The sequence below is a fragment of the Equus asinus genome, chromosome 1 (assembly GCF_041296235.1).
Source record: "Equus asinus isolate D_3611 breed Donkey chromosome 1, EquAss-T2T_v2, whole genome shotgun sequence".
Taxonomy (NCBI): Eukaryota; Metazoa; Chordata; class Mammalia; order Perissodactyla; family Equidae; genus Equus; species Equus asinus.
In genome coordinates, this window is record NC_091790.1 from 161,032,394 (window position 1) to 161,044,471 (window position 12,078).

General features: G+C 54.0%; 1 protein-coding gene across 4 annotated transcripts in view; it reads left to right on the forward strand.

Moving 5' to 3' along the window:
- MINDY4 (MINDY lysine 48 deubiquitinase 4) overlaps positions 1-12,078 on the forward strand; it is a 129,832-nt gene that overhangs the window by 70,503 nt on the left and 47,251 nt on the right. For all 4 annotated transcript variants that reach the window (XR_011503769.1, XM_014841063.3, XM_070511462.1 and 1 more), the window contains 4 exons: positions 2,304-2,405; positions 4,094-4,157; positions 5,199-5,264; positions 11,626-11,693. Coding sequence is in view for 3 of the 4 variants with exons in the window: in XM_014841063.3 (XP_014696549.1) it covers positions 2,304-2,405; positions 4,094-4,157; positions 5,199-5,264; positions 11,626-11,693 (300 nt within the window). In the remaining variant the exon portion in view is untranslated. The remainder of the gene's footprint in view (positions 1-2,303; positions 2,406-4,093; positions 4,158-5,198; positions 5,265-11,625; positions 11,694-12,078) is intronic.

Below are 12,078 nucleotides of genomic sequence, written 5' to 3' on the forward strand. Positions count from 1 at the left end.
AGAGTGTACAATCCAGGCATAATTTTGTACAACCCCTACCCATGGTAAGGGTCTTAACTGGGGAGTACCCAGCTCACATCTGTGTTGTAGGCACAGTCCTTGGTGAGTATGTGCAATGAGGGTTAGAGAGAGGGACCAGATGGAGCGGAAGCGCCTGTCAGGCACTGGCCGTAACAGCTCAGCAGAGGAGCAGGGCACCCAGGTCCCAGAGAGGGGCAGGAAGGGGGTGGGTGTGGGTACTCAGGAGGTGGGATGCGATTGACAGGACATGGTGGTCATCTGGAAGGGATGGAAACGGGGTGTGGGGATGATGGAGTTCACGTTCCTGGGTTCTGAGTCCAAAGAGAAAAACACTCAATGCTTTCTCCTTTGTCTGACAAGCCCTGCTTTCCTGGCCCCCTAGTCCTCGGCCTGTCCTCTTCTGAAACCCAGTTTCCTCACCTTTGTTTTCATAGTTGGCGGTGACCCGGGCCAGTGCTCCCATAGCCCGGGAGGCTCGGTTTGGTGATGGCATGGTAACCGACTCCTCGAGGAGCATGGCAGGCTTCCCGCGGCTGCAGAAATACCCGGCAGCCTGCCGTGTCATGGTTCCAGGGGTCGAGTGCTTGTTGTTGTCTCGTTGGGTTGGAAGGAATCCCTGGTGCCAGGCCCTTGCTGTCACTTTCACATCAGATGTTGGGGTTCACCTTCCCGTCACCGCAGCCCAAGTGGGACCCTGACGTTTCCATGAAGACAGTAGTAATAGGTCCCCTTTATTGAACATTCACCACGTGCCAGGCGCTGGGCCGTGGGCCTTACAAACATCGTCTCGTTTAAAGCTCCCAACATTATGAAGGAGGTAGTATTGTCATCGCCAGCTTATGGATGGGGAAACTGAGGGACCGCTGTGTCACGTCGCCTCCCATTTTAAAGTCATTGGACCACAAGAGCCTGGGTGCAGACCGCCGGCTCTGTGTCCCAGGCACTTGGCGGTGACCGCATGCTGCCTACCACGGTGACCTGTGTCCTGATCTCCTGGTTCCCATTTTCCTCCCCTGAAGAGGAGGGGCAAAACTCCAGTTTTCTTTCTGCCCCTCCGCAGCTCAGCTTGGTGATTGGAAACATGGAAACTCCTCTCTGTATTCCTTTGAGCCCCAGCAGGGTCTTCATCAAGGCCTTTTTGTTTCTTAGGAAGGGAAACACTCTGCCTGCTTTTGTGTGAATTTAGAAAAATTTCAGAGGAGAAGGCCAGAAGTTCAGCTCTAAGGGGCCCTGGAATGTGAAACTGAAAGAAGCCTGTTTGCCAGTTGCCTCTTCTCTCTCGTTCACTTCACGCCCCAGGGGCCTCTCTGTTACCGTTTTTATCGAAAGAGATCTCTCTGCCATTTTTGACACTGCTGACTGCCCGTCCTCAGAGCCCTTTTGCTCCTAAATCTGTGCATCGGCACTGTCCCCCAGTTCTGCCTCTTCCTGCCTTCCTCCACCTCCCCCAAACGCTGGAGTTCTCCGGAGCTCCGTCCTTGGCCGCCCCCTCTCCCCTTTCTCATCTTCTCTCTGGGAAATCTTAGCCTCTCAGAGTGCCGACTCCTCACATGCTGGTGGCTAGTAAACCTATACTCAGCCCTGACAGCTCTCCTGGGGCTTCGGTGTGTCCAGCAGCTTCTCCTGGGGGTCCCAGTGCACCCCCAGCTGCCTGCCCCAGTTCTCCTCCCCACCCTGTCTTCCTCATTTCAGTTGGCTGTACCACCATGAGCCCACCCGGAGGTCATCCTGAATCCTTCCTCTCCCGCACCCCCACGCCCTGTATCTAGGTAACCAGGCTGCTTTCCCCTCCCACCTGTGGTCTCATTTTCTACCGGCTGGTGGGAGTGAAGGGCACCTGCTTGCAGGAGCCATTGTCTCTGGGGGCCCAGACGTGGGACTGGCCGAGCCCGGGGCAGGGCAGTGGGGTGCCTCTGCCTGGGATGACTTTCTCTCTTCGGGATGGCAGCAGTTCTGAAGCACGTCGGCTTGGCCCCCTGGGCTCTGTCAGAACGCCGGGCCCTGTCTGACGCACACCTCAGGCCCGGCCAAGCCTCCGGAGTCCCCTTTGCTCCCTGTGGGGTTTCCTGGCCTGCTCCTCCTCCAGCCCCACCCAAACCCTCCCTCCAGGCTCTTCCTTGGGTTCTCCTGTGAGGAGACCGCTCCTCCCACACGTTGCTGGAGTCCCAGGCCACAGGGGCCCCTCTGGGTGGCAGAGGAAGGGACAGCTGTCTGCTGCAGGGCTGCGGCCTCCCTGGCTGGTGTCCCCATAGACGTAAACACATTCCCTTTTTTCTCCCCAGGCAGCTGCAGCCTTCAAACACCCACAGGACCCACTGCCTCGCCCTGGCCATTGCGGACATTGTGTGGCGGGCTGGGGGCCACGAGAGAGCCGTGGTCACACTGTAAGTGCTTCTGAGGGCTGTGTGCTGCCGCTCAACTGCGGGCTGGCAGAGCTGCAGGCAAGCTGGCTGTGTGCTTTCCTGTCCTGGGACATCGGGGTTAGGGACCACATCTGTGTGTCCTCTCAGACCCCTGCCCTGGGCCCTGTGCTGGGACGAGCCCAGAGAGTCAGCCTGCTGTGGTGGGCAGCCCCGCACTGGGAGAGGGCTCAGGTCCTCCACACAGCTCCGCGCTCATCTCGGGATGGGGTTAGATTTGCCCTGCCTCCTCCTTGGGGAACTCAGGGACGTCACCTGCCCCAGAAAACCTCTGGCCCGGGAAGCCTGCTCTCCTCAGTATTTCTCTGATCCGGAGGCCTCCGAAACAGCCTCTCAGTTGACTTGGTCACCCCGCCGATCTATACTGCTCTCCCCAGTCCCCAGAGCATGTTCCCGTTTGCTCTGTCACATGGATCCCCGTTCCAGTGAGGAGGAGACCCAGAGAGGTGAGCGGCCGGTGGTGGAGGGTGCTTTTCCCTGCTGCCTCTGTCCTACCCCAGATGGAGGATGCCATCCTTGTAGTCCACACGGATGGTTTGCCCGCTCTTCAGCCTGACCCTTCAGAATGGAAGCATCACTTCATCCCAGCCATGTGGCTAAGCTTTAGTAAAGGGGGTGCTTTTGGGGCCAAGGGCCACACTCTGGTGGGCACAGTGGTCAGTAGAGCACAGTACTTAAGAGAATGGAGTCTAGAGGCTGACTTCAACACCACTGCTTATTGGGCGTGTGACCTTGGACAATTGACTCAACCTCTCTGCGCCTCATCTGCTTACTCATCTGGAAAATGGGGATGATGATTACTTAATCGGGTGATTATGAGAATTAAATGAGTCTATAAATAAAATGGTACATAATAAATGATAATATTATCTATCAGTTTAAATCACTTATCCGTATAAATAAATGATAGATGATAAGCGTGAGGCACCTAGGACAATGTCTGACACATACTGAGTATCATGTGGATGTTGGGCGTTATCATGATGATTGTTATTGTTCCTATTGGCTGCTTGTCCTTGGGACCGGTGTTCCAGTTAACTTACTGACCCCAGCCATTAGGATCTGCAGGGCAGCCCTGAGAGCACATGGGGCAAAACTTCAGTTTCTCCCTGTTTTACAGACCAGGAAACAGAAGCCCAGAGAGAGGCAGTGGCTGTTCCCAGGCTACACAGCGGGCTAATGGCACCATGGGCCCCAACCCCAACCCCCACTTGTGGTCCATGCCTCACTGGGCTGCACACTGAGGGTGCTGTGTGAACAGATGCTGACGGGGTGGGGAGCCTCAGAGAGGACGGAGGCCAGGGTTCCTCACATGCCAGACAACGAAGGGCGAGTCAGCATTCCTCGGTCTGGGAATGCCTGTCGGCTGTGGGTAAGAGGCAGGCTCCCGACTGCAGGACTTGGGTCTCACTGTCTTGGGCCCTCCGTCTGCTGCCCTCCATTCCTTTTTTCCCCTCCTGTTGGTGGAGTTCTGTAGACCCAGCCTAGAGGGTGAGTTCAAAGTGGGTAAAAGCAAGAAACCCTTGGCCACTTCCTTTCCTCGGGAGCCACCTTTGATTTGTCCTCCCTGAACGCACATGTGGTTTCGCCCTGGCTCGAGGGCATGTCTTCTCTTCCTGCGGAGGCCTCATGCATCTCCCTTTCCTTTTTAGGGCTTCAGGAGCACAGCAGTTCAGTCCAACAGGGAAATACAAAGCAGATGGAGTCTTAGAAACAGTACGGCTTTCTGGAAAATTATCACGCAACCTTGGCTTTGTTGGGGAACGGTCTCCTTTCATATAAGTAAATCCTTCCTCAGCTGGGATGGGCCAGCCCTAACTGCATCCCAGACCAGCAGTGCCCTCCACCTGGGGCGGGGCGGGGATGGGCGGTGGAGGGGCTGTTGCCAGAACTGGCTTTATGGCCAAAAGGCTGATGGATGCCCTGTCACGTCGAGGTTGTACAGAGCCTGAAGTTCCCCCTGTGGTCCATACATAAAGCCTTTTGGCTCAACCCCAGCCTTCTCTGTGTCCCTCTTTGTATGTCTTCAGCATCCTCTCTGGGATTGTTTTGAGAGGGTGGTCTGGAGGGGAGAGGATGTTAGAAGGTAGAGAAGAGCTTTGATAGGATAGAGCACCAGCCACAAAGCTAAACCTCAGACAGATGAAGAAAGGGGGAATAAATGAGAGATGTGCGAAAATACAGAAACAGCAACATTTTCCATAAATTAGCCTCCTCTTCACTTCATTTTTGTTTTACCTAGGTTGTTTCATTTGACCTAGGTTTGGGCACGCGAGGCCCCGGGATCCTAATGAAGGGTCTCACTCCATTGGATGTTTTCTCTAAATGTGTTTTTTCCTGACCCACCTGAGAAAGTGAAGTAGCCTCGTAACCACTGCTTCCCGCTGAACTCAGGACGCTGCCTGCTGGGCTTGGAACTGGCCTGGCGATGGCAGTTTGGATGGGATACCCGCCCTGTACCCCTTGCTCCCCCCACTCCAGGGGCTTCTCAGATAGCCTAATTCACGCACGGTGCTGGCTCCTTGGCTTTAGTCCCATGATGACTCCAATCCTGGGGCCTCTAAAGGTAGGCCCAGTGCTGCCACAGGACAGACTTAACCCCAGAGACCCCAACAGGGTCCTGAGGTCGCCACTCTGCAGGGACATTCCTAAGTGGGATTTTGTATCTGCTGAAACCAGGGCCGCAGAAGCTGAGCCAGGACAGGGCACCGTCCACAGGGCTTGGGCCGTTCACCTTGTGTGTTTGTGTCTTCCCAGCTCATACTCCATAGTTTGACCTGCTATGAGGAGCTGGTGACTTTTCTTCAACAGAGCATCCATCAGGTATGAACAGTGGTCTATTTTGCGGGATGTGCATTGGTAAGCCTTCTACTTTCTTTGTAGAAGAGATGCTGGTGAACGGGAGTTGTCCCCCCCACATCCCCTTCTGGTGGGGTGAGGGGTGGAGAGGCTGGGAAGGAGCTGGTGCTGGCCCTGGGTACCGTGGCCGAGGGCAGCGGGGTGATTTAGGCTGGAGAAGAGTGGGCTTGGGGAGCAAGGGATCCAGTCTCTGCCATTGCATCCTTGAGGGCCGGCCATGACTACAAGGCAAAGGGTGCTGCCACAGTGGGGGCTGGGAAAGCAGGGCTGGGCTCGAGCGGGGTCCTAGTGAAGGGATGCAGCCATCAGCCTGTGGTATGAGAGCTTTCTCTCTGTCCCAGGGGAAGCAGCCCCTCTGGAAGTAAAGAACCCTTCGTCAGTGAGGGGGTCCAGCACCAACTGGAGAGGGGACTAGAATCTCAATTCCTGGGCTGGGTTGGAGGTCTGAGCACCAATGATGGAGACCTCGTTTGGTGTCCCAGGAGGCAGGGCAGGCCAGGTGGGGCCTCTGGAGCACCGTGTCTGCTGGAGGGGAGCTGTGCATCCCCTCCTGGCTGTGAGATGGGGCGGAATGCGCTGGGGCCTGGGAACAGCCCCATCAAAGGGCCGAGGGAACTCAGGGTAGGGCTGCAGCCTCGCTGGCTTTGCAGAGGAGGGAGTTGAATGCTTCCGGGGTAAAGAACACGGTCTCTGGAGCCATGGGCCTTGGTTTGCTTCTACGTTACACCCCTGAGGAGCTCTGTGACCTTGGGCAACTTACTTAATCCCTTTGTGCCTCAGTTTCCTCACCTGTGAAATGCGAGTGATAATAAAGGCCCACCTCAGAAGTGCTGTGCCGAGGGCCTGGCGCCACGTGCCCTGCTCCATGTTCTCAGTGATTGCTCACTGTTGTGGTGGAAACCGTGGCCACCATCGTCATCATTATTTCGGGCAACCATGAGATGGGTTGCTTGTAGACTGGGAATGAGAGGGAAGCATTAGAGAGAGAGGGTGCAGCGTGAGCCGAGGCCATGAGACTGATGGCCTCTGGAGTCCCCGGCTACAGGGCTGACAGTTCGTCTGTGTGTCAGGGGTGTAGGCAAGCAGAGGGCCGAGCCCGTCTCTCTCCATGTGCCGGCATGCACGCTCTCGTGCCTCCTCTTGGCCTTCCCTTCGGCCTTCTGGGCCGTGGGGACTTTGAGGCCTCAGGAGGGCGTTAGAGGATTTGGTGGTGAGCCTGGAGGGTGAGAGAACTTGCCAGATGTGGGACCAGGCCTGACACTCCTGCTGTCAGACGACCCTCCCCCGCGACAATTCCCCGAGGACTGCGGGGGGGCCCCGTCCCTGACAGCACGCATGCCGTCGTGTTGGAAGACAGGGCCTACCCTGAGACCCCGGGAGGCAGGTGTGTGGTCACTGGGGTGCTGATCCCCCAGACCTGGGGCCTCAGGGTGGACTCAGCCCAAGGAGAGGCCCAGCGCCTGGCCTGGATGCCCAACGTAGGATGCTGCCTTCTGCTCTGGCTGCTCTGCTGGCCTGTCTAGGAGGTGTGTGGGAGGGCTCTGGTGTCAGAGAGGGGCCAGGCCAAGGTATCCTGGGGAGCGGGCTGCTGAGCAGGGGCCCGGGGACCTCCTCTGGCCTATTTCTTGGTCACCTGTGGCCTCAGGTAGGTCACTGGGCCTCAGTTGCCTCATCTGGAAAATGGAGGATGGAGCAGTTATCTAAGTACTTCTAACCCTTTACAGTCTAACTGTGGTTCTTAAAAAGAAACTTAAACACATGGGAAAGAAGGTTTTCCAAACTAAGTACCAGCCTTTCTAAATACACAGAGAGGACCCTACAATTAAATCCACCCAGAGAGCTGTGAGAATACAGCAGCGCATCTGAGAGACGAGCAAAGCCTGATAGCGTCCATGAGTGCCATCTGACCAGGAGGTGGGGACTGGGGGGCACCTGTGTTCCCACATCAGGGGAAGCAGAGCGTGGAGCCACTGAGGCCGGGAGAGGGAAGTGCCCTGGGAGGTTTCTAGGGGGCAAAGGAGGGGCCCGGGGTGATTCTCAGAGGCCCCAGATTCTGAGGCTGCATCACTGCCCACTCATGGCCCCAAGGTGGCCCCTCTGCACAAAGGCCTTGTGTATCCTGTCTGTCAGATGGGGACTCCATCCTCCGGGCCTGTACCCCCAGGGTTTTGGTGGAGCCCAAGCAAGATAGAGACCGTGAAAGAGGTCAAGGGTGGAGCCTCCACCAGGGGAAGCAGCCGCTTTCCTTCTGTCCTGCCTCTGGGCTCAGAGCAGGTCCCCGCCTCCCCGACTTTAGTCCCTGGGTACAAGCAGTCAATATCCGGCCCGCCTCCTTCTGGAAGGCCATGTTTTCCCCCTGCAGTTTAATTTATGTTTTTGCTGGAAGGCATTGAGCTGCCTCAGCACTACTCTTACCAAATCCATTTTTCATGGCCTGGGCCTAAGTGGGGCTCCTCGTGCCAGGCCTGGAAATGAACACCGAACTTCTCTGCCCAGAATAAATAGACTCCTCGCGGTGTTTTCATTACCGCTCACCCTCTGGGCGAGGTGTCTGGAGGGCCCCCTGCCCCGCGAGCTGGGGTGCCCCTGCCCCTGCCTCCAATTGGAGGTCCTTCGTGGACTGAGGTCTCTCCAGGGCCCCAGCCGCACAGGAGAATGGCCCCTTCTTCCCAAGCGGCACCAGACATTTTTCCAGACCCTAACGATGGTTTCCTGCCCGGTTGTCTGCTTGAGCTCGCCTTTCAATGCAGGCGCCTTGCCCTGTGGCCTCCCATGTCTTGGCAGCTTGAATCTGATGAAATAATTTTAATAAATGTTTTTTAAAACAAAATGGAATATTGGTGCCATTCAGTTGTGTTCCTGCAAGGGCCAGGGCTCCTTCCCTCTCGTCTGCAGTCTCACCTAACCAGACCACGTGGAGGGGCATATCCAGGGCCCGCAGTGAGACCCCCTTGAAGGTGCTCCAAGGACTGGAAATGCTGGTCCAAGCAGTAACAAGAATTCTCCACATTGACAGAGAGAGTTAGAGCTTACTCATGTAAGAGCTCGTGTCCCTTATTTCATTGCAGTCCTGCAAGTGGGTAGGCATTGCAGGCACGGCAGAGGGGAGGCAGACCTCAAAACTGCCTGGCTGCCCCACGACAGGGCGCAAGTCCATGGCAGAAGCAGGTAGGCATTCCAGAAGGGGAAAGTGAGACTAAGAGAGATTTGTGACTTCCCTAAGGCGACATGCAAGTCCGTGACTTCCCCAAGGTGAGATGAAAGTCCAGAAGGGGAAGCTGAGACTAAGAGAGCTTTGCCACTCCCTAGGGTGACATGCAGGTGTGTAGTGGAGCTGTGACAAGGGTGCTGGTGGCTCAGGTCCTCCTGGGCCAATGTCCCCCTGTGCAGGGACATCAGCATTACTCTTTGCAGTTATCAGAACACTTCTACAGACATGGAGCCCATGAAATATGCAAAGTAGGTATTCATTAACCTTGTTTTACAAATGGGGAAACTGAGGACCACAGAAGTGAAGTGCCTAGCCTGAGATCACAGAATTAAGCTAAGGTTGATGGAAGCTTGTGGTTGATTCATTCATTCCATTTCTACTTCCAAAAAAAGATTTGAAGTTGCTTACGAAAAATGACATACCTCAGGGCTCTTCTGTGTTCAACCATAGTAAACTTGCCCTCGCTTGCCTCTGGGCCTTTGCACATGCCTTTTGTCTTATCTGCAATAGTGTTCCTTTCTCTTCTGATTCCTCCATGTCCCTTGGGTTTCTATTTAGACACCACTTCCTCCAGAAAGCCTTTCATGATACCCCTTCCTCCCCATACCCCAAGTCTGTTGAAGGCCCTTCTTGTGTGTTTCCCATCAGAGCAGAGCTTCCTCACCCTTTTCAAGGTGCTTATTGTTCTTTCTTCACTGAGTTACTCCCCGTGAGGGCGGATCTGTGTCCACCTTGTTCACAAGTATAGCCTTAGCAAGGAGCATCCTCTTGGCACAGAAATTTCACTCAGTAATTTTTTTTTGAGTGACTGACTAATTGAATTACTGGATGAAAATAATTTTGAGGAAAAGAAAAGATAATTTTATCAGAAGCTTGAGCTGAAATAGTTACCACAGTTGAATACTGTGTTTGGTCTCTGAGCTTCCCGGCAGCCACAGCAAACATGGAAACATGATAAGTTATATTATTCTCATTGTTCTAGGAAAGTGAGCTTTTTTTCCTGGTTTTATGCACAAAAAGAAACTGATCACACATAAGGAACATGGGCTATTTTTTTTTAATTGAGTTAATGATAGGTTACAATCTTGTGAAATTTCAGTTGTACATTAATGTGTGTCAGTCATGTTGTAGGTGCACCACTTCACCCTTTGTGCCCACCCCCCACCCCACCTTTCCCCTGGTATCCACTAAACTGTTCTTAGTCCATAATTTTAAATTCCTCATATGAGTGGAGTCACACACAGATTATCCTTCTCTAACTGGCTTATTTCACTTAACATAATTCCCTCAAGGTCCATCCATGTTATTGCAAATGGAATGATTTTGTTCTGTTTTACAGCTGAGTAGTATTCCATTGTATATATATACCACATCTTCTTTATCCATTCATCTGTTGCTGGGCACTTAGGTTGCTTCCACGTCTTGGCTATTGTAAATAATGTTGCAATGAACATTGGGGTGCATAGGACTTTTGGGATTGCTGACTTCAAGCTCTTTGGATAAATACCCAGTAGTGGGATGGCTGGATCGTATGGTAGTTCTATTTTTAATTTTTTGAGGAATCTCCATACTGTTTTCCATAGTGGCTGCACCAGTTTGCATTCCCACCAGCAGTGTATGAGGGTTCCTTTTTCTCCGCAACCTCTCCAACATTTGTTACTATTAGTTTTAGATATTTTTGTCATTCTAATGGGTGTAAGGTGATATCTTAGTGTAGTTTTGATTTGCATTTCCCTGATGATCAGCGACGATGAGCATCTTTTCATGTGCCTATTGGTCATCCGTATATCTTCTTTGGAGAAATGTCTGTTCATGTCTCCTGCCCATTTTTTGATTGGGTTGTTTGATGTTTTGTTGTTGAGTTGCGAGAGTTCTTTATATATTATGGATATTAATTAAGCCTTTGTCAGATATATGACTTGCAAATATTTTTTCAACATGGGCTATTTTAATAGGCAGCATCCTTAACAGCAGTTCACAAGAAGTGGTATCATCTCCAAAAAGGGATGAGTAAGGTCTTCACACTGATTTGCAGCTGGGGGATGGCATTTCTCCAGGGAGTGAAAGTGACATAGTCCATCCCACTAGGCTGTGGCTTGCTGGGCTCGCTGAACAGGTAGGCGGTGAGGAGCCAGCATCATACTGACAGCTAACACGGGTGCTGGGCCCTGTTCTAAGGGCTGTACAAGGATGCTCTCACTTAATCTTCACAACAACCTGAGGAGGGTAGGTGGGTCCTATTATTATTGTTCTTGTTTGACAGATGAGAAGACTGGGGACAGAGGAGTTAAGAAATGTCCTGTGGGAGTGGTAGAGCCAGGACTTAAACCCAGGCAGCCAAGCTCCAGGCTCTGGGCTCCACACTGGGGTCTGGACCAGGGGGAGATGAGTGAGGTGCTCGCCTTGGGCGCAAAATTCAAGGGGCGTCTGGAAAACCTCAGTAATCAGCATAAATAATAGTTTAATGCAATATTTAAAAAGTATCCACCCAAAAAAATCCATGATGGATAAAATATGAAAAATTTTAAAGAGACAGGATCTGCCCTTGCTCACCTCACTATGCCCTCCCACCCGACTGTGCTCCAAACCTGCTCTCTGGGCTCTCAGCACAGCATAGTTCCTCAAAGGAAGGAATGTGCAATCAGGAGGAGCCCCAGGAATCCCACCGGGCCTCTTACCAGCTGGGGGACCTCCGGCCAGTCGCTTAACTTCTGAGCCCCAGGGCCTTTGCATGGCAGAGGGCAGCAATAAGTGCTTCTCCTGTGAGCCTGTGAGAGTTTTAGTGGGATGAAGTGCGCGAGACACTTGCACTTGAAAGGCACCTGCCCTGCCTGCTGCTGTGAGCTTCCAGGACTCAGCAGTCGCGTGCGTGCCCCTTGGTGGGCACTGCATCTGCTCCCAGGGTCACTCAGGCTGGTGTGCTCCCCATCCTTTAGAGCATCTGGTTGGTGAGACCTGCGTGGGGTCTGCCATTGGGGCCACCTGCCATCCTCTGGGACCCGGCTGGAGGCAGCTGGCTCAGGGTCAGGCTGCTCCCTAGGGTGTGGCCTGCGAGGAGGGGAGAGGAGCGGGGAGCAGACCTGATGGGGGCTCATTCCCTTCTCCTCTTCCCAGTTTGAAGCGGGCCCCCACGGATGCGTCCTGCTCACCGTGTCGGCCATCTTGTCCAGGTCCACGGAGCTGTGAGTATCTTCCTCCCTCGACTCCTGGGGCTCGGCCTGTCTGTCTGCTTCGCTGCCGCCTCCCCAGAGCCCCGGACAGGGCTTGGCGCCTGGTGGGTGCGTAGTGAGCGTGGTTGAAAGGATGAATGAAGCAGCGGAGTAGGGGATGCTCGGTTGGCTGGTGGGGGAGACACGTTACATTCTGCCTACACCCTACCTTCTCCTTGGTCTCCCCACGTGTGCTGGGGCATGGGTGGCGGGGGGTGATCTGAGAGACACCCACCCACAGAGAACTCTTCTTCCCCATCCTGGGTGCCGCAGCGCCCCCGTGGGACTGCAGTGTGTGCATCGTTGAGTACACTGTGGGCTCCCCGGGGCATGTGTGGGGATGCACAGCTGAGGCTGA